General features: G+C 45.4%; 1 protein-coding gene across 2 annotated transcripts in view; it reads right to left on the bottom strand.

Annotated features, from left to right (window-relative positions):
- The window catches only part of LOC134539386 (bone morphogenetic protein receptor type-2), a 141,197-nt gene that overhangs the window by 59,999 nt on the left and 54,833 nt on the right, over positions 1-26,365 (bottom strand). For both annotated transcript variants that reach the window (XM_063381377.1, XM_063381379.1), the window contains exons 5-7: positions 16,071-16,244; positions 11,702-11,932; positions 2,500-2,655 (exon numbers count right to left, since the gene is read on the bottom strand). In XM_063381377.1, coding sequence (XP_063237447.1) covers positions 2,500-2,655; positions 11,702-11,932; positions 16,071-16,244 — 561 coding nt within the window. The remainder of the gene's footprint in view (positions 1-2,499; positions 2,656-11,701; positions 11,933-16,070; positions 16,245-26,365) is intronic.

The following is a 26,365-nucleotide window of genomic DNA, read 5'->3' as shown; positions in this document are numbered from 1 at the left end:
ATGGCTTTGCAAAATAGGAAAGTTCTTCTTTTCATAGATCAGTGCTCTGCTCACAAAGCAACCATCCAGCTTCGCAACACTGATATTGTCTTCTTCCCAGCAAACTGCACGAGTGAGCTACAGCCCCTTGACTGGGTATCATTCAGGCATTCAACCTAGTTTCAAGGGCAGTAACAATGCTTGATGTTGGAAAAGACCCTTCTTTGATGAAGATAAATCTGCTGACTGCATTGCATTTTAGTGCAAGAGCCTGGAAAGAAGTGAAAACATCAACAATTCAAAACTGCTTTGCAAAAGCTGGATTTGTGTTCCCAGAAAAGCCTTACACTCTCAGTGAAGAAGATTACAGTGACATTGAAGATTTTGAAGGACATGAGAGGGTGTTGCAGGAGAAAATATTTCAAGATTACGTGGATGTGGACAGTCAGGTGATCACTTCGGAAGTGCAATGTATAGAAGATATTGTAGAAAGCCATGTCAGTACTTCTCAACAGGATACTGACGAAGATGATGATGATGATGAAGAAGTGACAACACCCACGAGTAAAGATGCTCTTGCTGCTCTTCAAACTCTGCGAGACTACATTGGAGTATCTGCTGGTGAAAACTGTGATGGTGTTTTTGATAATTTTTATACTTTAGAGAAGCAGATCATGTGCATGAACACTCAAAGATGCAAGCAAACCAAGATTTCTGATTATTTTACAAAGAAATAGACCTAAGTTAGGCATGAAAGTTTTTGCACATAAGCCTACAAAACTTTTTTATGGTAACATTTTATCATGGCACACATTGCTTCAGTGTTGTATTCACACAATTTTATAAGTTATATGTTGTAAATTTATTTTGGTTTACATAGGCCTAATGAAGGATTTTTTAAGATATTTCGTTCACTGTGTCTTTTTTTGATGTCTCTGACTACTGAAGTAAAAGGAGTGCATTAAACCAGGTATGTTACATTTTAAAAATATGTTTCCCTCAATTTACACTTTCCTGGTATTTACACTTTTTGACTCTGTTCCCCTGAAAAGTGTAAATAAGGGGTTTCACTGTATTTGAAATATTTGAGGGATGCTGGAATGGCCAGTATCAACTGTACAAAGGTATGCCTAAATGTAGTAATGTTTATTGATTTGTCTGTCTTAGGGCCAGCCCTTTATTTGAATATTGTGATTAAATGTGTATGCTTAGTGCAGAAGGTTGTGTCCATTATTTCTGCAAAGACACATGAAAGATATAATACACCGAATAAAATTCAATGATTTTTACCATAACTGTTAAACCTAAAAGTGGGGGTTGCAAATTTGTATCTTACCACTTGAAATATGAATTAAAGAGTGATGGAAACAGCTTAGTTGATAAACCATGCACTCTGCCTGTGTCACATAAGCCACTTTACACCTCTATTAATCACTGCCTCCTGAACCACCACTTAGTTGAAAAACAACATAATCTGCCTGAACTGTGTCACTTATGCCACATCAGTACGCTCTTGTTTATGGCTTTCTGAACCTTTCTAGGGAAGGGGGTGGGAGGTGTCAGATGACAGATGAGTCAAAACAACGCTTTGGAATACCATGAAGTAGAGGGGACCAACACATATCACAGCATTCTTTGCTTTCTCATGAATGGCTTATGAACTCCAGCCATAAAACCCATTTTTTTTTCTTATTGCCCCATTTGCTGTTTATAAAAAGGCCATGCAAATCACTTACTGATGAAAGTGACACCAGAAAAGCAGTAATAAATATGGTATAAATTTACTAATTTAAATAATTTTTAATTTTTGTTTGTTTGAATTGTGATTTTTTTCCACATTAAGTATTTTTCATAAACTAATAATAAAAAAGTATGGGGTCACATTATATTCAAAGTGGTATTATTTTAGGGTAAATAAGGTATTATTGGAATACTGCCACTCAAATTGAAATGTTTTAGCAAATTAGTTTTCAGCTTTAACAGTTTTTACCTAATAATAAAAAGCAAAGACTGCAAATTTTGAAAGCAAAGTTTGTAGTGGCATTAACCTCTACAGCAACAAAGGTAACATGTAATTAGTAGCAAAACACGGATTAGGTTACAAAAAATGCTCAATAATACAACACGTCTAGAACAACAACAGTGCAGGATTCACAATTTTTTGGATTATCGAAAATCTACATAATTTGATGGAACTATAGTACAACGATATTTAAAACAAGTTGAAATAATCTATGGCAGCGGTTCCCAAACGGTACGTCGCGGAAGGGTTACAGGTGGGTCGCGACTCGATCCTATAACTATCAGAAACCATTGAATAAACCTGCAAATAAGTATTTTTACTCCACTGATGGACTGATGGACAGTGGAGGTATTCCTATAAGGAAAGGTGGGTCGCCAGCTGGAAAAGTTTGGGAACCACTTATCCAAGGTAATAAAAAACACACACAAGCATCATCACTTCAACAAGTTGCACCCGTGAACAACAGAGACATCGGGACGGCAACAGGCCACAGTTACCGTAGTAGGAGAGCAGCGCGGGGTTGTCGATGAAGGGCAGGCTGTAGAGGTCGCGCTCGTTGTGGAAGTAGCCGCGGTAGTGGCTGGGGAAGATCTTGACGGCCACCTCCTGGTCGTGCACGGAGCCCCTCCACACGGAGCCGTAGCGGCCCTGGCCTGCAAGCACGCGCGCACGCTCACCTGGCTGCACCGACCACATGATCCAATACCAGGACACTGCCTCTGTGGCTGTCCGACATAAAGGGGGTTGTCCGTAGTCTGTTTACGTGATAACATCATAAGAAAACATTGACGAAAAATTGCATACTTCTATGAATTGAATTGAATTATTATCACTGAATTATCATTAATTTGTATAATACAAAGAAGGAGTTAATTGAAAATTACAATTTTTTTCCATTGAATACTAAATAAAAGCAGTTGACTTTTTATACGAATGCAAGAACTAATTACCCTTTTTTCCGCAATTGTTGTTGTAATGAACAATGGAAACCACATTAACTTTTTCACTTCACTTTATACACAGTTGAAAAATCAGTTCACGTGTAGGTTGTGTGCTGCCGCTGTCTCTCTTCTACTCGGACGCATCGGCCGACGGAGTGGGAAGAGAGATAGATGCCTCACAAGCCGATCGTGCCTCTCTATCGCTTGTTCCGCGCTCTCGCTTGCACGCTCAGCTCAGGCGGAACTGACAATGAGTCTTGCTTTTTCGTGCCTGCAGCCGGCGTTCATTGATTTATAAGACGTTATCACGTCAAAAACCTTTTATTTTTGTAGGGTAAGTAAAAGAGAAATGTGGTACTTGGAATATAAAATTTTTAGGAGAAATGACAAGCCATCTTAAGTTGTTTGTGTCTACCTCAGGCCTAAATTAATAAACATAATACATATATGCATTCCTGTCATCTGAACATTAAGAAATCAAATTATGACAAATGATAAGTTGGGGCCTAATGACTCATTGAAAACAGGGACATTAAAGACAATAAGAGGATATGAGATGGGAATAGATTTAAATTTAGTTTCGGCTTAAAACCTTGTTGATAGCGAGTTCTTCACAGACATTAACACTCAACAACACACACTACAGATATTGCCAATAACTATTGTTTGGAACGCGAGAGACCAGATCGCGACGCCAGGTTCGGAGCTGGCTGGCGACCCTGCATGGCCACTGACATCACGCGCTGTACACTGACGTAAGGCATTATTTTCATCATTAATGACAATTTTCCTTCAATATTTTCCAAAATTAAATAATTAATTTTACTCAGGTGATTATATTAATGCTGTATACTGAGTGTTATATTAAAAAATTTTCACCTGACTGAATATCTACTTTACCAACTGTATTTATAAGAGCACTCTTGTACTTTTATTATTCTATTTCTATCAATAATTTGCATGCAAAATTAATGTTAGTTTTTACTACGCCAAGTAAGTAAATGTCTAACACGTGAACATAAGAACACACACCTTTATTTTTAGATTATTACACATGAATTAAATGGAAAGTCTTCAAACATTAATTAATATTTGACTATAAACAGAAGTGAAGCATAAAAACAATGGTAGTAAGCAAAAAAACAGCTGTAAATTACAGACCAACACAGTTCAGATCATTAACCTTGGTGACCAAGACACGCGTATAGAAACGACAATGTGCGTTCAAGACAGGCTCGCAGGCAGAGAGAGAGCCAGTAAGAGGTCTCACCGACGATAGCAGACAGCTTGAGGTGCCCTAGCGTGTAGCCGCCCTCCATGAGGTGCATGGCCCTGGCAGTGGTCGCAGCTGGTAGTAATGACAAGGAAGCATGCTCGAGAGAGCAGTAAGAGGTCTCACCGACGATAGCAGACAGCTTGAGGTGCCCTAGCGTGTAGCCACCCTCCATGAGGTGCATGGCCCTGGCAGTGGTCGCAGCTGGTAGTAATGACAAGGAAGCATGCTCGAGAGAGCAGTAAGAGGTCTCACCGACGATGGCAGACAGCTTGAGGTGCCCTAGCGTGTAGCCGCCCTCCATGAGGTGCATGGCCCTGGCAGTGGTCGCAGCTGGTAGTAATGACAAGGAAGCATGCTCGAGAGAGCAGTAAGAGGTCTCACCGACGATAGCAGACAGCTTGAGGTGCCCTAGCGTGTAGCCGCCCTCCATGAGGTGCATGGCCCTGGCAGTGGTCGCAGCTGGTAGTAATGACAAGGAAGCATGCTCGAGAGAGCCAGTAAGAGGTCTCACCGACGATAGCAGACAGCTTGAGGTGCCCTAGCGTGTAGCCGCCCTCCATGAGGTGCATGGCCCTGGCAGTGGTCGCAGCTGGTAGTAATGACAAGGAAGCATGCTCGAGAGAGCAGTAAGAGGTCTCACCGACGATAGCAGACAGCTTGAGGTGCCCTAGCGTGTAGCCGCCCTCCATGAGGTGCATGGCCCTGGCAGTGGTCGCAGCTGGTAGTAATGACAAGGAAGCATGCTCGAGAGAGCCAGTAAGAGGTCTCACCGACGATAGCAGACAGCTTGAGGTGCCCTAGCGTGTAGCCGCCCTCCATGAGGTGCATGGCCCTGGCAGTGGTCGCAGCTGGTAGTAATGACAAGGAAGCATGCTCGAGAGAGCAGTAAGAGGTCTCACCGACGATAGCAGACAGCTTGAGGTGCTCGAGCGTGTAGCCGCCCTCCATGAGGTGCATGGCCCTGGCAGTGGTCGCAGCTGGTAGTAATGACAAGGAAGCATGCTCGAGAGAGCAGTAAGAGGTCTCACCGACGATAGCAGACAGCTTGAGGTGCCCTAGCGTGTAGCCACCCTCCATGAGGTGCATGGCCCTGGCAGTGGTCGCAGCTGGTAGTAATGACAAGGAAGCATGCTCGAGAGAGCAGTAAGAGGTCTCACCGACGATAGCAGACAGCTTGAGGTGCTCGAGCGTGTAGCCGCCCTCCATGAGGTGCATGGCCCTGGCAGTGGTCGCAGCTGGTAGTAATGACAAGGAAGCATGCTCGAGAGAGCAGTAAGAGGTCTCACCGACGATAGCAGACAGCTTGAGGTGCCCTAGCGTGTAGCCACCCTCCATGAGGTGCATGGCCCTGGCAGTGGTCGCAGCTGGTAGTAATGACAAGGAAGCATGCTCGAGAGAGCAGTAAGAGGTCTCACCGACGATAGCAGACAGCTTGAGGTGCTCGAGCGTGTAGCCGCCCTCCATGAGGTGCATGGCCCTGGCAGTGGTCGCAGCTGGTAGTAATGACAAGGAAGCATGCTCGAGAGAGCCAGTAAGAGGTCTCACCGACGATAGCAGACAGCTTGAGGTGCTCGAGCGTGTAGCCGCCCTCCATGAGGTGCATGGCCCTGGCAGTGGTCGCAGCTGGTAGTAATGACAAGGAAGCATGCTCGAGAGAGCAGTAAGAGGTCTCACCGACGATAGCAGACAGCTTGAGGTGCCCTAGCGTGTAGCCGCCCTCCATGAGGTGCATGGCCCTGGCAGTGGTCGCAGCTGGTAGTAATGACAAGGAAGCATGCTCGAGAGAGCAGTAAGAGGTCTCACCGACGATAGCAGACAGCTTGAGGTGCTCGAGCGTGTAGCCGCCCTCCATGAGGTGCATGGCCCTGGCAGTGGTCGCAGCTGGTAGTAATGACAAGGAAGCATGCTCGAGAGAGCCAGTAAGAGGTCTCACCGACGATAGCAGACAGCTTGAGGTGCTCGAGCGTGTAGCCGCCCTCCATGAGGTGCATGGCCCTGGCAGTGGTCGCAGCTGGTAGTAATGACAAGGAAGCATGCTCGAGAGAGCAGTAAGAGGTCTCACCGACGATAGCAGACAGCTTGAGGTGCTCGAGCGTGTAGCCGCCCTCCATGAGGTGCATGGCCCTGGCAGTGGTCGCAGCTGGTAGTAATGACAAGGAAGCATGCTCGAGAGAGCCAGTAAGAGGTCTCACCGACGATAGCAGACAGCTTGAGGTGCCCTAGCGTGTAGCCGCCCTCCATGAGGTGCATGGCCCTGGCAGTGGTCGCAGCTGGTAGTAATGACAAGGAAGCATGCTCGAGAGAGCCAGTAAGAGGTCTCACCGACGATAGCAGACAGCTTGAGGTGCCCTAGCGTGTAGCCGCCCTCCATGAGGTGCATGGCCCTGGCAGTGGTCGCAGCTGGTAGTAATGACAAGGAAGCATGCTCGAGAGAGCCAGTAAGAGGTCTCACCGACGATAGCAGACAGCTTGAGGTGCTCGAGCGTGTAGCCGCCCTCCATGAGGTGCATGGCCCTGGCAGTGGTCGCAGCTGGTAGTAATGACAAGGAAGCATGCTCGAGAGAGCAGTAAGAGGTCTCACCGACGATAGCAGACAGCTTGAGGTGCTCGAGCGTGTAGCCGCCCTCCATGAGGTGCATGGCCCTGGCAGTGGTCGCAGCTGGTAGTAATGACAAGGAAGCATGCTCGAGAGAGCCAGTAAGAGGTCTCACCGACGATAGCAGACAGCTTGAGGTGCCCTAGCGTGTAGCCGCCCTCCATGAGGTGCATGGCCCTGGCAGTGGTCGCAGCTGGTAGTAATGACAAGGAAGCATGCTCGAGAGAGCCAGTAAGAGGTCTCACCGACGATAGCAGACAGCTTGAGGTGCCCTAGCGTGTAGCCGCCCTCCATGAGGTGCATGGCCCTGGCAGTGGTCGCAGCTGGTAGTAATGACAAGGAAGCATGCTCGAGAGAGCAGTAAGAGGTCTCACCGACGATAGCAGACAGCTTGAGGTGCCCTAGCGTGTAGCCGCCCTCCATGAGGTGCATGGCCCTGGCAGTGGTCGCAGCTGGTAGTAATGACAAGGAAGCATGCTCGAGAGAGCAGTAAGAGGTCTCACCGACGATAGCAGACAGCTTGAGGTGCTCGAGCGTGTAGCCGCCCTCCATGAGGTGCATGGCCCTGGCAGTGGTCGCAGCTGGTAGTAATGACAAGGAAGCATGCTCGAGAGAGCCAGTAAGAGGTCTCACCGACGATAGCAGACAGCTTGAGGTGCCCTAGCGTGTAGCCGCCCTCCATGAGGTGCATGGCCCTGGCAGTGGTCGCAGCTGGTAGTAATGACAAGGAAGCATGCTCGAGAGAGCCAGTAAGAGGTCTCACCGACGATAGCAGACAGCTTGAGGTGCCCTAGCGTGTAGCCGCCCTCCATGAGGTGCATGGCCCTGGCAGTGGTCGCAGCTGGTAGTAATGACAAGGAAGCATGCTCGAGAGAGCCAGTAAGAGGTCTCACCGACGATAGCAGACAGCTTGAGGTGCCCTAGCGTGTAGCCGCCCTCCATGAGGTGCATGGCCCTGGCAGTGGTCGCAGCTGGTAGTAATGACAAGGAAGCATGCTCGAGAGAGCCAGTAAGAGGTCTCACCGACGATAGCAGACAGCTTGAGGTGCCCTAGCGTGTAGCCGCCCTCCATGAGGTGCATGGCCCTGGCAGTGGTCGCAGCTGGTAGTAATGACAAGGAAGCATGCTCGAGAGAGCCAGTAAGAGGTCTCACCGACGATAGCAGACAGCTTGAGGTGCCCTAGCGTGTAGCCACCCTCCATGAGGTGCATGGCCCTGGCAGTGGTCGCAGCTGGTAGTAATGACAAGGAAGCATGCTCGAGAGAGCCAGTAAGAGGTCTCACCGACGATAGCAGACAGCTTGAGGTGCCCTAGCGTGTAGCCGCCCTCCATGAGGTGCATGGCCCTGGCAGTGGTCGCAGCTGGTAGTAATGACAAGGAAGCATGCTCGAGAGAGCCAGTAAGAGGTCTCACCGACGATAGCAGACAGCTTGAGGTGCCCTAGCGTGTAGCCGCCCTCCATGAGGTGCATGGCCCTGGCAGTGGTCGCAGCTGGTAGTAATGACAAGGAAGCATGCTCGAGAGAGCCAGTAAGAGGTCTCACCGACGATAGCAGACAGCTTGAGGTGCCCTAGCGTGTAGCCGCCCTCCATGAGGTGCATGGCCCTGGCAGTGGTCGCAGCTGGTAGTAATGACAAGGAAGCATGCTCGAGAGAGCCAGTAAGAGGTCTCACCGACGATAGCAGACAGCTTGAGGTGCTCGAGCGTGTAGCCACCCTCCATGAGGTGCATGGCCCTGGCAGTGGTCGCAGCTGGTAGTAATGACAAGGAAGCATGCTCGAGAGAGCAGTAAGAGGTCTCACCGACGATAGCAGACAGCTTGAGGTGCCCTAGCGTGTAGCCGCCCTCCATGAGGTGCATGGCCCTGGCAGTGGTCGCAGCTGGTAGTAATGACAAGGAAGCATGCTCGAGAGAGCAGTAAGAGGTCTCACCGACGATAGCAGACAGCTTGAGGTGCCCTAGCGTGTAGCCGCCCTCCATGAGGTGCATGGCCCTGGCAGTGGTCGCAGCTGGTAGTAATGACAAGGAAGCATGCTCGAGAGAGCAGTAAGAGGTCTCACCGACGATAGCAGACAGCTTGAGGTGCTCGAGCGTGTAGCCGCCCTCCATGAGGTGCATGGCCCTGGCAGTGGTCGCAGCTGGTAGTAATGACAAGGAAGCATGCTCGAGAGAGCAGTAAGAGGTCTCACCGACGATAGCAGACAGCTTGAGGTGCTCGAGCGTGTAGCCGCCCTCCATGAGGTGCATGGCCCTGGCAGTGGTCGCAGCTGGTAGTAATGACAAGGAAGCATGCTCGAGAGAGCAGTAAGAGGTCTCACCGACGATAGCAGACAGCTTGAGGTGCTCGAGCGTGTAGCCGCCCTCCATGAGGTGCATGGCCCTGGCAGTGGTCGCAGCTGGTAGTAATGACAAGGAAGCATGCTCGAGAGAGCAGTAAGAGGTCTCACCGACGATGGCAGACAGCTTGAGGTGCCCTAGCGTGTAGCCACCCTCCATGAGGTGCATGGCCCTGGCAGTGGTCGCAGCTGGTAGTAATGACAAGGAAGCATGCTCGAGAGAGCCAGTAAGAGGTCTCACCGACGATAGCAGACAGCTTGAGGTGCCCTAGCGTGTAGCCGCCCTCCATGAGGTGCATGGCCCTGGCAGTGGTCGCAGCTGGTAGTAATGACAAGGAAGCATGCTCGAGAGAGCCAGTAAGAGGTCTCACCGACGATAGCAGACAGCTTGAGGTGCCCTAGCGTGTAGCCGCCCTCCATGAGGTGCATGGCCCTGGCAGTGGTCGCAGCTGGTAGTAATGACAAGGAAGCATGCTCGAGAGAGCCAGTAAGAGGTCTCACCGACGATAGCAGACAGCTTGAGGTGCCCTAGCGTGTAGCCGCCCTCCATGAGGTGCATGGCCCTGGCAGTGGTCGCAGCTGGTAGTAATGACAAGGAAGCATGCTCGAGAGAGCCAGTAAGAGGTCTCACCGACGATAGCAGACAGCTTGAGGTGCTCGAGCGTGTAGCCGCCCTCCATGAGGTGCATGGCCCTGGCAGTGGTCGCAGCTGGTAGTAATGACAAGGAAGCATGCTCGAGAGAGCAGTAAGAGGTCTCACCGACGATAGCAGACAGCTTGAGGTGCCCTAGCGTGTAGCCGCCCTCCATGAGGTGCATGGCCCTGGCAGTGGTCGCAGCTGGTAGTAATGACAAGGAAGCATGCTCGAGAGAGCCAGTAAGAGGTCTCACCGACGATAGCAGACAGCTTGAGGTGCCCTAGCGTGTAGCCGCCCTCCATGAGGTGCATGGCCCTGGCAGTGGTCGCAGCTGGTAGTAATGACAAGGAAGCATGCTCGAGAGAGCAGTAAGAGGTCTCACCGACGATAGCAGACAGCTTGAGGTGCTCGAGCGTGTAGCCGCCCTCCATGAGGTGCATGGCCCTGGCAGTGGTCGCAGCTGGTAGTAATGACAAGGAAGCATGCTCGAGAGAGCAGTAAGAGGTCTCACCGACGATAGCAGACAGCTTGAGGTGCTCGAGCGTGTAGCCGCCCTCCATGAGGTGCATGGCCCTGGCAGTGGTCGCAGCTGGTAGTAATGACAAGGAAGCATGCTCGAGAGAGCAGTAAGAGGTCTCACCGACGATAGCAGACAGCTTGAGGTGCTCGAGCGTGTAGCCGCCCTCCATGAGGTGCATGGCCCTGGCAGTGGTCGCAGCTGGTAGTAATGACAAGGAAGCATGCTCGAGAGAGCAGTAAGAGGTCTCACCGACGATGGCAGACAGCTTGAGGTGCTCGAGCGTGTAGCCGCCCTCCATGAGGTGCATGGCCCTGGCAGTGGTCGCAGCTGGTAGTAATGACAAGGAAGCATGCTCGAGAGAGCAGTAAGAGGTCTCACCGACGATGGCAGACAGCTTGAGGTGCTCGAGCGTGTAGCCGCCCTCCATGAGGTGCATGGCCCTGGCAGTGGTCGCAGCTGGTAGTAATGACAAGGAAGCATGCTCGAGAGAGCCAGTAAGAGGTCTCACCGACGATAGCAGACAGCTTGAGGTGCCCTAGCGTGTAGCCGCCCTCCATGAGGTGCATGGCCCTGGCAGTGGTCGCAGCTGGTAGTAATGACAAGGAAGCATGCTCGAGAGAGCAGTAAGAGGTCTCACCGACGATAGCAGACAGCTTGAGGTGCTCGAGCGTGTAGCCGCCCTCCATGAGGTGCATGGCCCTGGCAGTGGTCGCAGCTGGTAGTAATGACAAGGAAGCATGCTCGAGAGAGCAGTAAGAGGTCTCACCGACGATGGCAGACAGCTTGAGGTGCTCGAGCGTGTAGCCGCCCTCCATGAGGTGCATGGCCCTGGCAGTGGTCGCAGCTGGTAGTAATGACAAGGAAGCATGCTCGAGAGAGCCAGTAAGAGGTCTCACCGACGATAGCAGACAGCTTGAGGTGCTCGAGTGTGTAGCCGCCCTCCATGAGGTGCATGGCCCTGGCAGTGGTCGCAGCTGGTAGTAATGACAAGGAAGCATGCTCGAGAGAGCCAGTAAGAGGTCTCACCGACGATGGCAGACAGCTTGAGGTGCTCGAGCGTGTAGCCGCCCTCCATGAGGTGCATGGCCCTGGCAGTGGTCGCAGCTGGTAGTAATGACAAGGAAGCATGCTCGAGAGAGCCAGTAAGAGGTCTCACCGACGATGGCAGACAGCTTGAGGTGCTCGAGCGTGTAGCCGCCCTCCATGAGGTGCATGGCCCTGGCAGTGGTCGCAGATGGTAGTAATGACAAGGAAGCATGCTCGAGAGAGCAGTAAGAGGTCTCACCGACGATGGCAGACAGCTTGAGGTGCTCGAGCGTGTAGCCGCCCTCCATGAGGTGCATGGCCCTGGCAGTGGTCGCAGCTGGTAGTAATGACAAGGAAGCGTGCTCACCGACGATGGCAGACAGCTTGAGGTGCTCGAGCGTGTAGCCGCCCAGGTGCAGGCCCCCCTCCATGAGGTGCATGGTGTCCGGGGAGTGCTTGCCCTTGCCGTGGGTGTAGTTGTGTCGCAGCCAGTAGAGTGCCAGCGCCACCAGCACCACGAAGCCGGGCCCCAGCGTGCAGGACAGCGCGATGTACAGCACTCGCAGCTCGCTCACTTGGTCCAGGTACTGCTGAGTTGCTGCAACACCAACATCGCACATCTCGCCTCTCTGCTGAAGTTCTTCTGGCCTAATTTATACTTTAGTGTTTTTACAATTACATGATGGACTATTTTGTGCTCTTTTTAAAGTTAATAAATGTTTCCTTAAATTTTTACACTACAATGTCATCCTACTAGTATTATAAAAGCAAACTTTTGTGTGTATATTAGTTACTCCTTGATGCCCGAACAGCTGATCATTTTAGGATGAGATTTGGCATACAGCTAGCTCATAACCTGGTTTAACACATAGGCCACATATTACTATGAAGTTCCATCCGTAATGGAGTGAAAAGGTGGTAAATTAATTTTTATAACACAAAATCATAGGACATAGACATAAAAACAGTGAGTGTCTATGTCCGCCACACAGTCATACAGTAAGGTCTGGCAACTTCCTATCCTTCTCCTTGGTGAGACCAGCCCACTCAGTGGAGCTCACGGCGGCTAGCGAACTAACGGCGCTGATAACAGTTCAGTTTTGAACTTCGTCAATAGATGGCGTTGCCTGGAATTTCAACACGCTATTGTTTGGGGCATCCGTCACGTATTGAATTTTCGTTCATTTGTCCCGTATGAGTTTCTATACTATTTATCCAATTGCGATGAAATTTTTGTGTTGTTGTTATGCGCATGCCTGTGCAGGTTTCAGAGTTGAACATACATTTATTTGAATGTACAGTTGAAAACGAAAAAGTACGCCCACAGATAATCTTATGCTCAAGTGAACTACAGCTGGATGCAGTTCCTTACTCAATAATCAGGAACCAACAACAAAGAAAAGACACTTTTCTTGTTCGAGAGCTATTTTTACAAAATGATGCAAAAAATGTTATTTACTTACATTGCAGTCCCATAATTTGGTACATTATTTTCCTTATTGTGATACGTATTCATAAAAAAATTTCAAAAAAAAAAAATTGTTTGTTATCTTACTTCATAACTGCATTCAAATGTCTACTAAGTGTTGGGATCATTTTAAGCTTACATTCTCAGCCAATAGTGATAAGAATGTAAAGTAATGAAATAAGAGAGTATTGTTTACTAAAACATTATTTTTAGTATTTGTAATCCTTAGTGGTATGATTTTGCTAAACATTTTTTCAAGGCTCTACAAAGTTTTACTTGTAGTCTAATGATCGGTGGAAATAATCTGTTACATCTGACGATAACAAGACAAATGGTTGGTGGACTCGGTACAGTGAAATCACATAAAAACATACAAGAAAAACCCACTAATATTGTTTTTAAAACTTAGTCGCACATGCCGAGTTGGTTATTTCAATTTCTTGTCACTGCTATTAATTAAGAGATTTTACTCTAAATTTGTTCAAATAACGGTCATTGTTGGTTCAAAAATTTTGTCTATACATGTTTACTAATAATTTTTTTTTAGCTGTAAGGCTACACAAGGTAGTAAAAATGCAATGATGCAACAATGCAACAGTCCAACACAAAACCAATGCAAAAATATCACGGATGTTTATAAAACAAGAAAATTGCAAGACATCACCATCTATACAACTTGAGATTGTAAAACAATAGAAAACTAATGACATGGTCAATAATTTGATATTAAAGTTTTATTTTCTTTCACTGTTTCAAACTTAAACAAGTAAAAAGGTAAATTATATTAAAAAAATGCAGTAAACCTTCTTTGCAAGTAATGTCTGCCTATTTGAACCTTTTCAGAACAATTCTTTTCAAACAAAGATGACGGAAAAAGTTTAAAGTTAGCCCATACTTGTGTTTTAGTGTCTTGTGTAGTTTATAAACTGGTATTTCAAAAAGTCATAACTGAATTTTTTGCACCCTGCATGATTTTAAAACTCGGCCCATAAGGTCATTCACGTGATCATATAGTGAACACTTACGCAACATTATACTTCTGTTTACAATAATGTCACGGTCTGAAAATTTCATTACTTTTTTTTTCTTCTTAAATTTTATTTTACTTTTGTTTCTCGTCAGGTTTACGTGTTGGTGTACGTGCACGTTTCCAGGCTCGGCCGGTTGATTTCGACACGCGGGTATTGGAATATAGGTTGCTGCGACATTAGTTTACAGGCACCGCGGGCTTTTGCGAGGCTGCGTGGTTAGCTAATTCTCGCGGGTCGCTGGCCAGGGCCCGCTGAGAGGTTGCAACACGCCGTTCCAGAAAAACCCGCTGCGCTACGCTAGTCTCTTGTTTGTCGTTCTGTGTGTTCTGCAACGCGAGGCTTTTGTGTACTCGTTTCGAGGACTCTGTCCTGATTAGTGTTGCCATCTGGCGTCCGACTTTGGAAACGTAGACAGAAATAATCGAACAGCGCAGGAGGGGGAGGGAGAGCTCGCTCGCGCCTGCGCAGAAGAAACTGTCGTCTTCGTTTTTTTTTTTTCTCCTTGCGGGAGGGAGGAACAGTCTATTTCACTTGTTTTTCATTTTTCCTTGTGGGAGAGGGGGGATCGCTAGTTCCCCCTGGCTAAGTTTCCCCGGTGTTCGTGTTTTTTTTTTCCGGAGTGGCCCAGTTTTAGTTAAAACCTCCTTCCAGGGAGGGGCCGAGGCTTTTTGCCTGGGGACCTCTCTGGAAGCAGGGTCCGCGTCGGTTTGAAACAACTTTGCTTCGCCTCCAGTCAGAGGGTAAGTGGTTGGCCATGGCTCGTTCGCAACGATCATTTCTTGGACGATCTTCGTCTTAATCTTTTAAGAAATAATGTAGTATTATTCCATCTCTATTATTTATTATTTGGTTTTGGGAAAAATCGACGTCTGGTTATAAGCATGTATGTAGTGGTAACTGGGAAGTGTACTGTTCCTCAGCGGAGCTGCGGCGACGGCCATGTTGTTGTAGAGATAATTGTTTGCCGGCTGACTTCACTTTAATGTGTATTAAATGTATTTATTTATTCGTGAATCTACTTGATAACTTATTTGTTATTAATTCTTTTGTTAACCTTTTTTATTAATTTTCAGAGTTTTTTTTATTGTGTTTTTAGTATTTATCTTAGTAAATAAAATCTGTGCTTGAATGAACTAATCACGTCTCTTTTCAGTACATAAATAATACCCTACACTTCCTGTATAGGGAGAAGACTTGATCTCGAGTACCATGCTTACCAACAGCTACCACCCCCCAAATGTTATAGGTTATTTATTGTTATGTGTATAGGTGTACGCGGGACGTCTGACGGAGTCACGTCACAAGATTAAGAAAATAGTGGTTGAGAAATTTTAAGATGAAGCACAATGTGTAACATCGCTATCATGTTGATATCACAGGAAGTAAGAGGGAGAGGGTAAAAAATATATATAAAAAAATGAGGGGTAAATGAAATAACAACTCTGCTGTTGGGCAAAGCCTTAATAATGAACTATTAGTAAATGTAACATCTTGTTGGGATGGAAAGGGAAGTTTATAAGGTTGTTCTACTATGCTGTGAATCATTAGCAGTTGTAATAAAGGTCGGTGGGATACTGACATTTGGTGAGACAATGGGCACCCATCTGCAGTGGCGTAGTTCCCAGGGGGTCCAAAGTTAAGAAGCCCTTCTGGGTGAGCACATTGGCGCTTGCAAAATGGTAACTGCGAAAAGAAATGGTGAACGTAATTCCACGGGCCCCACCTTGGATCCCAAGAGATTCTTACCCTGCCCATGTGGCAAGATCGGGTGGGAAAGTGGTGACAGTCTGACACGTAAGGCCCGGGAGAGCATGCATTATGTCACTGGAAGTTGTTGGAAGTACCACTGGCTGATACGCTAAGAAGCTGGAATCTCTGCTTAGATTTTCATACTCAGCCCTGGGTAGAAACAGTGGTCGGATTCATGGTCGGCAGTGATGAAATCTGCATGACGGCAGATGCTCTGAGGAACAGTATCCCCGAAGCATATTTTACCCTCCTTAGACACTATTGATAAGTGGAGAGGGTGTGGATACCACTCCATACCGATAAGGGGCAATGACAGAGTGGAGCAAGGTACTACTGGCTCGCTGTAGGAAAGGTTTTGATGGAGATTAAAAACTGACGAAAACTAGCTTCTTTGCGACAGAGAGGGGAGTGACGGAAATTCTCTGTCGCAAAGAAGGGAGGGGGGAACCTAAGCTGCGCAGTAGATCAGAGCGGCGGGCAGCAAGTACCGGTGAGGAGCGAGCGGGTGTCGGCGGGCGGCACGTAGATGTCCGACACGTTCAGGTTGCACAGGTCGCTGGCGCAGCAGCAGAACTTGGTGTTGTTGAGGGCCTTGGGCGGCTTCTTGTCGGCCACACACTGCGGGCGCTCGCAGTCCTGCTTGCCGGAGCTCTCCCAGCAGCCTGCAACACCCGCACTTGCCACCATTGCAGTCGCCATCACCAGCCACCAGGGCAACTGCTCCCTCATGATGGCCACTGCAATGTCGACCGAGGACACGGCTACAAACCAGAAGACAAGCTACTTCAGACAATGGCCATGGAAGGCTGCGATCATTCTTAATATATAATTAGGGACAGGAAAAAATTCGCGGGTTCAATGACCTATAGGACGAACTCCATAGTTCTGCGTACTCTCGGTCAAATGCCACCCACTCATTGGCTGCTGTCTTGTGAGACGTCCCAACGTAGCAGCCTGAGATTCGATACAGCTTTGGTCGGGTGTTTCTCATTGGCCCAGTCATCCAGATGAGTTGTGTGCCAATAGCAGAGACAGCACCGAGGTATAACTATTTGTATTTTAGCCTATCGCGAAATGAATTCGCGAATTTTTCCGGTCTCTATATATAATATTATCTGGTGCCAAACATTATGAACGTCTTTAAAGAACAAACATGGCGAGCATTTACAAGCGCCTCAGTCCGCGAGCTCTACACTTGCCAACATATGATATTTCAGTTTTCAACATCAACAAAACATAAGACATTTTTCAAACCTAGTTGACTTCAATAAAAAAAGGAAGTCAATTTTACAAACATTCTCAGTTAACAGAATTTATGGAATGAAGTTATAACGCAGCGGCGTGTGATTGCAAAATATTATCCTTTGGAAATATATTCGACAAAAGTTGAATTATCTTGGTAGTTTGCCCGTGAGTAATTTTTTACAACTGAATTTGAGGTGATGTTTTCCCACACGCGTACTTTGCGGCTCTGCAGTAATTTTTTTTAAGTTTTGAAACAAAAGATAAAGCACTAACATAGTGTTTTGTTCGTCCCGTACTGGAAAATAGATAACATGAAACATTGATGGTGAATACAGCAACGAAAGATAAAAAAAATTGGTTGTATATAAAGTCGGTTTACGGACGATAGTTTAACGTGACGTCATAACAAAACATTGATGAAATTATTGCATACTTTTATGAATAAAATTGAATCAATTTAATTGAATTATAACTATTTTGTATGGATACAAAGGAGTGAAATGAAATCTACAATTTAATTGATAAATTTACTATTATTTGCACTCATTAATTCAAATATGTTTATTACTTTAACGAACACATTAGATTGTCGTAAATACAAAGATAGTTATTTCTTGGACTAGGACTATTGTTGGCAGACGTACTGTAAAGTACGGTAAACGGAAACAATTGCATGTACGAAAATTCGTTTGACAGTTCACTAATCCTTTTTACACGACAGTAAAATATCGGATAATTATATTCTTTTCCATTATTCTAATTTCATGTTTTACACTGTCACAAAAATTGCTTGGTTGTATTATAAGTATAATAATTTATATATAACATATATAATTATATATATATTTATCTGTGATACTGCTTTTATTATGTTAATAATATATATACTTCGTTTGGAAATTATAGATAGTGTCTCAATGAGGACGAGTGCGCAGATGCTGCTGGCCGGGTGAAACCTTCGTCGGTACTCGTAAGTCGTAAGTACTCGGATCATCGAGTACTTGTATCCTGCAGTCCCAGATAATGCGCGAGTCTGGGTGCGCAGTAGCTAGGCAACTTCTCAGCGTGTACTCTTGGATCGAGTACCTGCAGAATCGAGTCCGCTGCCATCGCTATCCGAGTCACTCGAGTGCCTTAAAGAACCGACTCGTCGCATCACTAGCATGCAGTATTAATCTAGCATCATTGCATCCACCATACATATTTCAAATAGACCGAGACACAACACCATAACTAAATGCGCTGTGAACTGAAAAAGCTTGGGACTCCCTGATTTTTACTTTTATAGGTAGTATGGAACCATGATAAAATTTTCACACTAGTAAACAAAGTCAGAACTAATATAGTACTACTATTTAGGCCGACCGTAACAACACACCTGGCGGGGCGCGTCCTCATGATTAGCCCAGGGCGGTTAGAACTCTTCATCAGTGGCTGGACTAAATAGTGAAACGTAAATGTCTTCCGGGTCCGGATCAGTTTTTATGTTTCCTTGTCAATGTAGAGCGGGTATTTAGGCGTTTAGAGATTTCCATTTATAGCATAAATTTGGACTCGGAGAAGCTACGACGTTCGTTTGAGTTTCAATCGTCAGCTCTCGGCAAAATCTATCGATTGCATATTTAAAACTTTAGTGTAAAATAGTTACAGTGAATATATATGGTGTTAAAATAAAAAAACACCATATTTTGTATAGAAAATATTACCTGTTACGTACACGTATTCACGTACAACACACGGCCGTGTCCATGACACAGCCACACTCCATTTTTTTTAACAGATAATATTTAAGGGAAAAAAATATTTAACTGAAATTAGTAATTTTTAAAACTTCCTTGTAATGCTGGCAGTTACGTCCTTTGATCTGTTTTATACTTTTAGCTCCGGCTAGGACAACACTGGTCGCGAGATAAGACAAATGAAACAACAATATAATTAAAAAATTGGCCGTTTGTGAAACTTGGCTGACGGAGGTTCAATTAAAGACGAACTACATGTAAAATCTACTCATTCACCTTCAGGATTCTATAGAAGAACAGGATCGGCCTCAGGATTCTGTACAGCCTACACGGGCCGACGCCATTCACGGGGTCGGCGTTTAACCTAAAATAATGTAAAAAGTTCATTTCACTAAAACGATATATCTTAGAAATTTGACCTCCTAGGTAAGAACTAATGCCATATGTGAACTCAGGGCCTCGAATCCTAATGAAATCAGCTCGAAAACCCGAAACTGAACGAAACACTGGACGTACACTCGTTCCCACTCAGTTCCCTAGGAGCTCTCCCGGTCCACCAACCAGCACTCGTAGGGCAGTCCTTGGCCCCGCCCCCACAACCTAATCGCATGTTTCATTGTCATCTGTTTGTTACAGTTACATACTGGTGCATCAATACTGCTACGATTTATAATGTGGGGAGAAATGGGTTCGTAAAGGATATCCATATTAGGTTTTTTCCCCCACAGTTTTATTGATTATTAAAGTACTAACATTTACATCAATAATAAATAATTGTACTCCAAAATGTCCGTTCACACATCACTGGAAATTTAAAATCTTTATTCTCAAGGAATCCAGTTTCATCAGGTTGTGTCCGGACTGGATGTGAAGTATGCAAGTATACGAATCTGAGTACTTTTCGCGTACTTAGAATTAAAATAATGGTCTCAGTTTCGAAAAGCGTTTTGTAGGTCATATTCGATATTCAATAATTCCAAGTCTTTTAAAAAGACTTGTAAAGATATGTTCACTTATTAATTGGTATTAATAAATTGAATAATATATAAATATAAAAATATATATATTTATAAGGAAGCTTCAACAAATACATGCACTTACAGGCTGATCGTAACCAGGAAGCAAATGTAGAATCATGAAGTAAACTGCCACAAATTCGAGTTCCACAGTTCGCACTCCTCACTGGAGCTGGGCTCGACAGTGGTTCGCCCCTCACCTCGTGCCTGCCCACACACAGTCTCGCGCCACTCAGTCGCACTCTCTCGATCCCGTCACTCCGCGTCGCGCCACTCTCGAGGGTCTCTCACCCTCTTCGCCGATGTCGCACTTCCCTTCACTCGCGGAACTCTCCGAAGTCTCGGAACTCCCTCGGAACTCCCGCGGAAGCCGGCGTCGCTGCTTATATACTTGTGGCACCTTTTCTCGAACCGACGAGAGCAATTGTGACGAGTCACGTTATCCCGGGTCGACCGAACGCCCGAAAAGTCCAGAAAGGCGGTGTTTACTCACGCCACTCCGCGCGGCGGCCCGCGGAATTCTCAAGGTCGCTCAGCGATAGAGAACAGGTCCGAGAAAGGATGAAAATTTTTTTATTTGCTGTTCTTGATGTGTAGCATCTTAGAGCTCTCGGTATACGGCAATTGGTGGGAGTAATTCCGTGAATGGAACGGAAGTCGCACGGAACGGAAATGTGTAACCACTGCGCGAACCAAACATCACAAAGCCAAAGGGAAACTTGATAGTATTAACTGTTTAATGAATTGTAACAATATGGACTTTTTTTTGATAAAATACCGGGGGAAACCAGGCCCAAAGCTGGGATTTAGTATTTTATTTATTTATTATGTATTTATGTTCCGTTGATCCCACATGGAGTCAAGGCTCCGGGATATAGAACATGTCACGATCATCATGTAGTTCCCTTTACATACAAATATGTATGTGCAGACATTAATGTTTACATGATGCAAGTTACAAAAATAAATAAATAAATAAATACAGAACATGTTACACAATTTAACTGTATAGTGATATTTGATACTTTATCCAAAAAATGAAGCAGCTGTTATCCCAAGTCCATTCAACAAATTACCAGTTCAATTTCACTGTTATCAATCAAGTCTTTAACGCTTTTATAAGAGCTGTTTCATTACATAGTTTAAAATTTCACTCTGCAAATCGAATAATTCGACGTAGTTTCTCCGGCAACGAATTCTATCGGCGGGTGCGGAAACTACGCGTGATTCGCGTCCAGAAATTCAGTTAACACAATCTGCGCGGTCATCACGCTTGGCATTATTTTTGAATTCTGTGCCCGAGTTTTGTATCATATGTGTATTTGCAACTTGAGACATGAATTTGCTCGTTTTTCGAGTAATCTGGCGAGTACTAAAAAGACTTGCCTCACTTTAATAAATCGCTACCTGCACTCTGTTATCAGTGGTGCAGTCGGGCTCAAGGAAGAGTTGAGTGCAGCGCGAGTGTTATCACCGTCTGGGCTCTCCGCGACCCCGGCGCTGATAAGATAAGGGAGCGGCAGACAGACCTGACGCAGATAAGGCCTTTCGGCCTCGAGTCATGTCTGCCGCGTGACGTCACTTGCGGATTACTGGTCCGAGATACAGAGGACGCTCCATGATAAAAAAAAAAATTTCAAAGCAGTCATGAGGACTGCCGACAGAAGTGAAATCTTAAAACTATAAACGAACAGTTATTTTTGGATATCCAAATTAATTGTTTGATAAAAATCAGAGACTTTTTCGCAATTTTTAGGAAAAATATTATCACACAACAAATTGGTTTTATCACGTTAGTACAATAACTCCTAAATTACTTAATATAAAATAGGCATTGCATAGTAATTGTAGGTATTAAAAAAATAAATAATGATGTACTTAAGTTTTAGGTTATATTGCTACAATGACGTAGTTTTCTTTGTTGTTCAAACTATATATCTATATGAGAATATTAATATATTTTACACTCACTTTTTACTGCATACACACATTCGAGTCACATATGCACAGCACTGATGTACAGGGACTGAAGACGCGTATTAATAAGATATGTATTGGTATATGGCGTGTGCATTACTTGTCGACCAGTGTTATGTGTATGTACTTCCTGCGCACCACTGAATGTGTGTGTGTGTGTATATGTATATATATATATATATATATATATATATATATATCAAGGCAACACGTGACCATGTCGATGACGACTTACATGCATTTACTCCCTATCCAAACCTTCATATAGAAGTTTCACTTCAAAAATCTGGCACCATCACTTTTGTGCCGACATGTTTCGTTTGCAACTATAATACTTTAATAGTGTTACGATTTTCCCGCGGGTTCGTAAAGTATAGCCCAATTAAAGATTTTATTACACTACTTATGTCACTTACAAAAAATCTTCTAAAATGACAAATAATTAATTACACTTAAGGAAAGGTCTATTCCCCAGTCACTCGTTCCGCACACCTCGCTGGGCCGCACCTGGCACAACTCTCGCCGCAGCACCCCTCGTGGGTCTCCGCCGCGGGACTCCGTCGCCACCGTCGCACTTCCCCTTCGCCGAGGATCCGCTAAACTCCTCTCTCGCAACTTCGCTCGGGACTCCGCCGCACCCGCGACTCTATCGCCCGGAAACTCCGCCGCGGGAGAACTCCCGACTGAACACTCCGAACTCACTCAGACTGACTCGACGGTCGGCCCCACCTCCTTATACATCCCTTGGGTTCCCGTCTAGAACAATCGGGCATGTCTCCGAAATATCGCGCGACCTTCGCCGTCGAAATGCCCAGAAACGTGTCGTGAGTCCTTTCGAAGGACGCGGCGGCTGCTCAAAGAACGCCGATAAACGCAACAAGCATCGGGTTCCCACAAAACGCGCCGATAAACATGTATTGAGTCCTTCTATGCCGCAGTGCGGCCTCTTTTAAGTAACTCGATCTGAGGCAGGTGCGCGCTGCGACGGTCAGGATGCCGCGAGATAGTATGACACGAGATACCAGGGAGAGGATGCGGGTGGAAGGGGGTGAAGACAGGCCGAACGATCGCTGCAGCCAAGCGCGATCTAACTATAGTTTTGGCTTGAACACAGGGCCAGTAAAATTACTATTACAGACCATTTGATCCAATATATAAGTGAAACCTTTATGTTTGGGGCAGTTGAGCTCATTTTCCAGTTATAATCTCGTGAATTTAATTACAAATAGCATTTCTATAATTATTCACTGGAATATGAGGAGGGGGAAAGAGAGATATAGATAGAGAGTAGTAGTTTCAGTTTTCACGCGTGCGACATTCAATCACTACAATTTACCAACACTTACAATTTCAGTGATATTAGTCCTCGAAACTAAAATATATATGAGGGTAACAAATCAATGTTTGCGTGGATTAATTAGGGTTTAACAAAATATATTCAGCAAACTAATGGATGGCTAGCTCATTGGATCTGTAATGTTAAGGAACTATGCACTCACTGCCTATTGAGTGTAGGGAAGCCTTCTTTTCACAGACGAGAGAGACGAGAGAGCCAAATGCCCGATCGTGCATCTTCTGTTTTTTTTTTTTGTTCATTGTAACTCATGATAACTAATGGTCCATTAGGTTAGGTTAGCTACATTATAAATACTTTAAAACATTGTGGACGGTTGATTTGGTTAGGATAGCTACATTAAAGACACTGTGAAATCATGTAAACGGTTTCCTAGCCCTGGATAGCTACATATTAAAGTTATTTGCTAAACAACCATAAAATGATTTTACATTATTTTTAATGTAGCTATACTTACCTAATATAACCAACCATCCACAATGTTTTAAATTATTTATAATGTAGCTAACCTATCCTAATCACCGCAAAATTTAATGCCACACCGGTTTATACAATGAGATAGAACAAAAAAAAAAAAAAGCTAGCATGAACTTCGGGGAACTTCGGGTGTGGCTCTCTCGTCTGTGAAATGAAGGCTTTCCATTGAGTGTTGCGCTCCCGACATTATTTATGCAAGTGATGCTCGGAGGCCACAGACAACCTTATTACCAACCTCGAAATAAAGCACCAACAGTATCATTTTAATGCATGCTTTGTATTCTAGCGAAAATAATCGTTTTGCATTAACTTAAAAATCTTTATTTTCCATTTTTAAATATTAAAAAGGTTAAAAATACATTTCATTTAGTGTATCGCAATTATCATCTTTAATGCGGGCATAAATAAAACTATCTGAAAGGTTGGTCACACTGATACTGATACTTGATTTTGTTTATAGTCTTACGCACGTATACATATTTAGTGGCTTCTGTGGCTAGACAACTTGAAATTCTGATTGAAGTTCGTTAAAAAAAAATCGAAAAGAAAAGATTTTTAATGCGAGTTGTAAACAAATACCTCCCGGAAACGAAAGACTAACAATACTAGCACGTGTGAGAAAATGCCACCCTGCGTGGCCGTAAAAATAATTGCTTTGAGCATGTAGAAATAAAATTAATTTTCACAAATGGAAGGCATTAAACATTTATCACGAATACTATGTTGTTGGCAATAGTATGCAGGATACATGCACTACTAAATATTGAAAATGCTCCACTTCCTATATATTATTTAATGGTTTTGTTTCACTGCGCCATCCGACCTGTCATCGGAGACAAGTAGGTTATTAATCTGGTGCACGATTGAAAAAATAACTGTATCAGTAACAATAGGTCGTGCGCATGGAAGAGAAATAAATATATTTTGTTTTTGTTACGGACGCATGGGACAATAACCAATGAGATTAGAGTAGGAAGGCATTTTTGCGGGACTACAGAACTGTTCATATTGTTAGGAACGTACGCAGGGCCGCGACGCGCGCGGGTTCGGAGCTGGCTGGCGGGCCCGCATGGCTACTGACGTCACTTTCCCCCCTCCCCCCCTCCTCACAACACGCGGCGCTCTGCCTCTGACACCTGGCAGCTGGGGAGTTCCGCGAGCCGTCAGGCGAGCTGCCGACGCCTGTCTCGATAATTCTGGCGTCGGGTCGGCGCGGAATGACGCGACTGGCCCCAGCCGCGCTCGTGAATACTGTAAGTGGCGCCTGGGCCTATATAAGCCCAGGACGCCGGCCTTCGGGAATTTCCCGCGGCGGAGTTCCGGGGCGAGAGAGTCTGCGCGATAGTGTCCCGGGCGAGGAAATACTCGGCGAGCGAGTTTCTCGGCGATAGTTGGGTGGCGAGAGTGCCACGGGTACGGCTAGAGTCCCGAGCGAAGTTCCGAGCGAAGCGTCGAGCAGAACCTCATTGAAGGGAAGTGCGACGGCGGCGGCGGAGGACCACGAGGGGTGCTGCGGCGAGAGTTGCGCCAGAGGTGCGGCCCAGCGAGGTGTGCGGAACGAGTGACTGGGGAATAGACCTTTCCTTAAGTGTAATTGATTATTAGGCATTTTTAGAAGATTATTTGTTAGTGATGTAAATACTGGCGATCAATAAAACTGTGTAGTAAAATCTTTAATTGGTCTATCCATTTACGAACCCAGTAGTTTTCCCACGACGATTATTTATAATTTTTAATAATCGTAACAATATTTATCAATCATATTGTCGAGATATTACAATGGTCAGGTGTAATTCCAGCTTTAAAAATTAATTAATGATATTACTTTTAATTCTCTAGCAGAAAATTGGAAATACAAAAACGTGTCATGGTTAGAATTGTTAACTAAGAATTTTATATAACCCTTATTTATTTATTTATATGTTGAAAAACTGTGCTCACAAATTGCTGGTCAGATGTCATGGGATAATCATTTGGTAGATAATATAATTACACTCACTAACACTGAAAACAGAAATTTCGAAATTTCACTGGCTGAAATCAACAGTAATATATCAATTGTGAACTGACTTCGCACCGCAGTGCTCACAACGTGCTGTGCACTCGCTTGTGGTTTGTAAATGTGAAGCCAGCTTTAGGGGGGCGGATGCGAGGGAACATCAATAAGGGTGCATCAGCGGGGGAAACTGGGGAAACTGGGGAAACTGGGGAGACCATGAGCACAGACGTCGGTCCGCCGCCTTCCCTGCATGCAGACATTCTGGGCTTGACCCCGGCGGGAAGCGAACCAAGGTCACGCAGCCGAATGTCTTCATACCGATTTCACAATTCAATTGTTTTCAGAACGGGTAGAAGCCAATGACTACTGGGAGTGGAGTTTTCACTGTAGGAATATTTAAATAGTACGGTTATTCATGATTGCTCAACAAAAATTTTCAGTCAAATATCTAATAGTTTGGGAACTGCTGTGAATTTTAAAATGTGAGCGAGTCTCTAAATACGCGCCAGTGATGTGTAAACATCTAGCCTCGGTACCGAGAAAACTACTGAGTTCTCATGTTGTTCGTGTTGCAAGTATGTAACATTATAATAAGACACTCGGCCTCCGAGAATCACCTGCATAAATGCCGGGAGCGCTATTCTCAATATTCTTTTTTTTTAATTTTTTTTTTAATGAATGACCAATAAAAGTCTGTAGCAGAAGAATATTTTCAAAGTAGATGATTATATAAGATTATGAAATTGGTGGGTTTATGGTTTTAAATTACAAATGTTCCTTTAAGTACATGTTCAGCCTATTCGTCAAAATTCAATACGAGTAAATCACCTCACTGTATTAAGGTATTATCATGCGGAAAAAAAATCTGCTATGTGATATAGTATTAAAAATGTTAAAAATTTCAATTGTAATGCACACGTTAAAACTCGAACTTGTTTCAGCGACCTGAGCTTGAGCCAACTACAGAAAGGAACGT

Source organism: Bacillus rossius, chromosome 15 (genome assembly GCF_032445375.1).
Source record: "Bacillus rossius redtenbacheri isolate Brsri chromosome 15, Brsri_v3, whole genome shotgun sequence".
Classification (NCBI taxonomy): Eukaryota; Metazoa; Arthropoda; class Insecta; order Phasmatodea; family Bacillidae; genus Bacillus; species Bacillus rossius.
The sequence above is the reverse complement of the archived record's forward strand: the minus strand, read 5'-3'. Positions and strand labels throughout refer to the sequence as shown.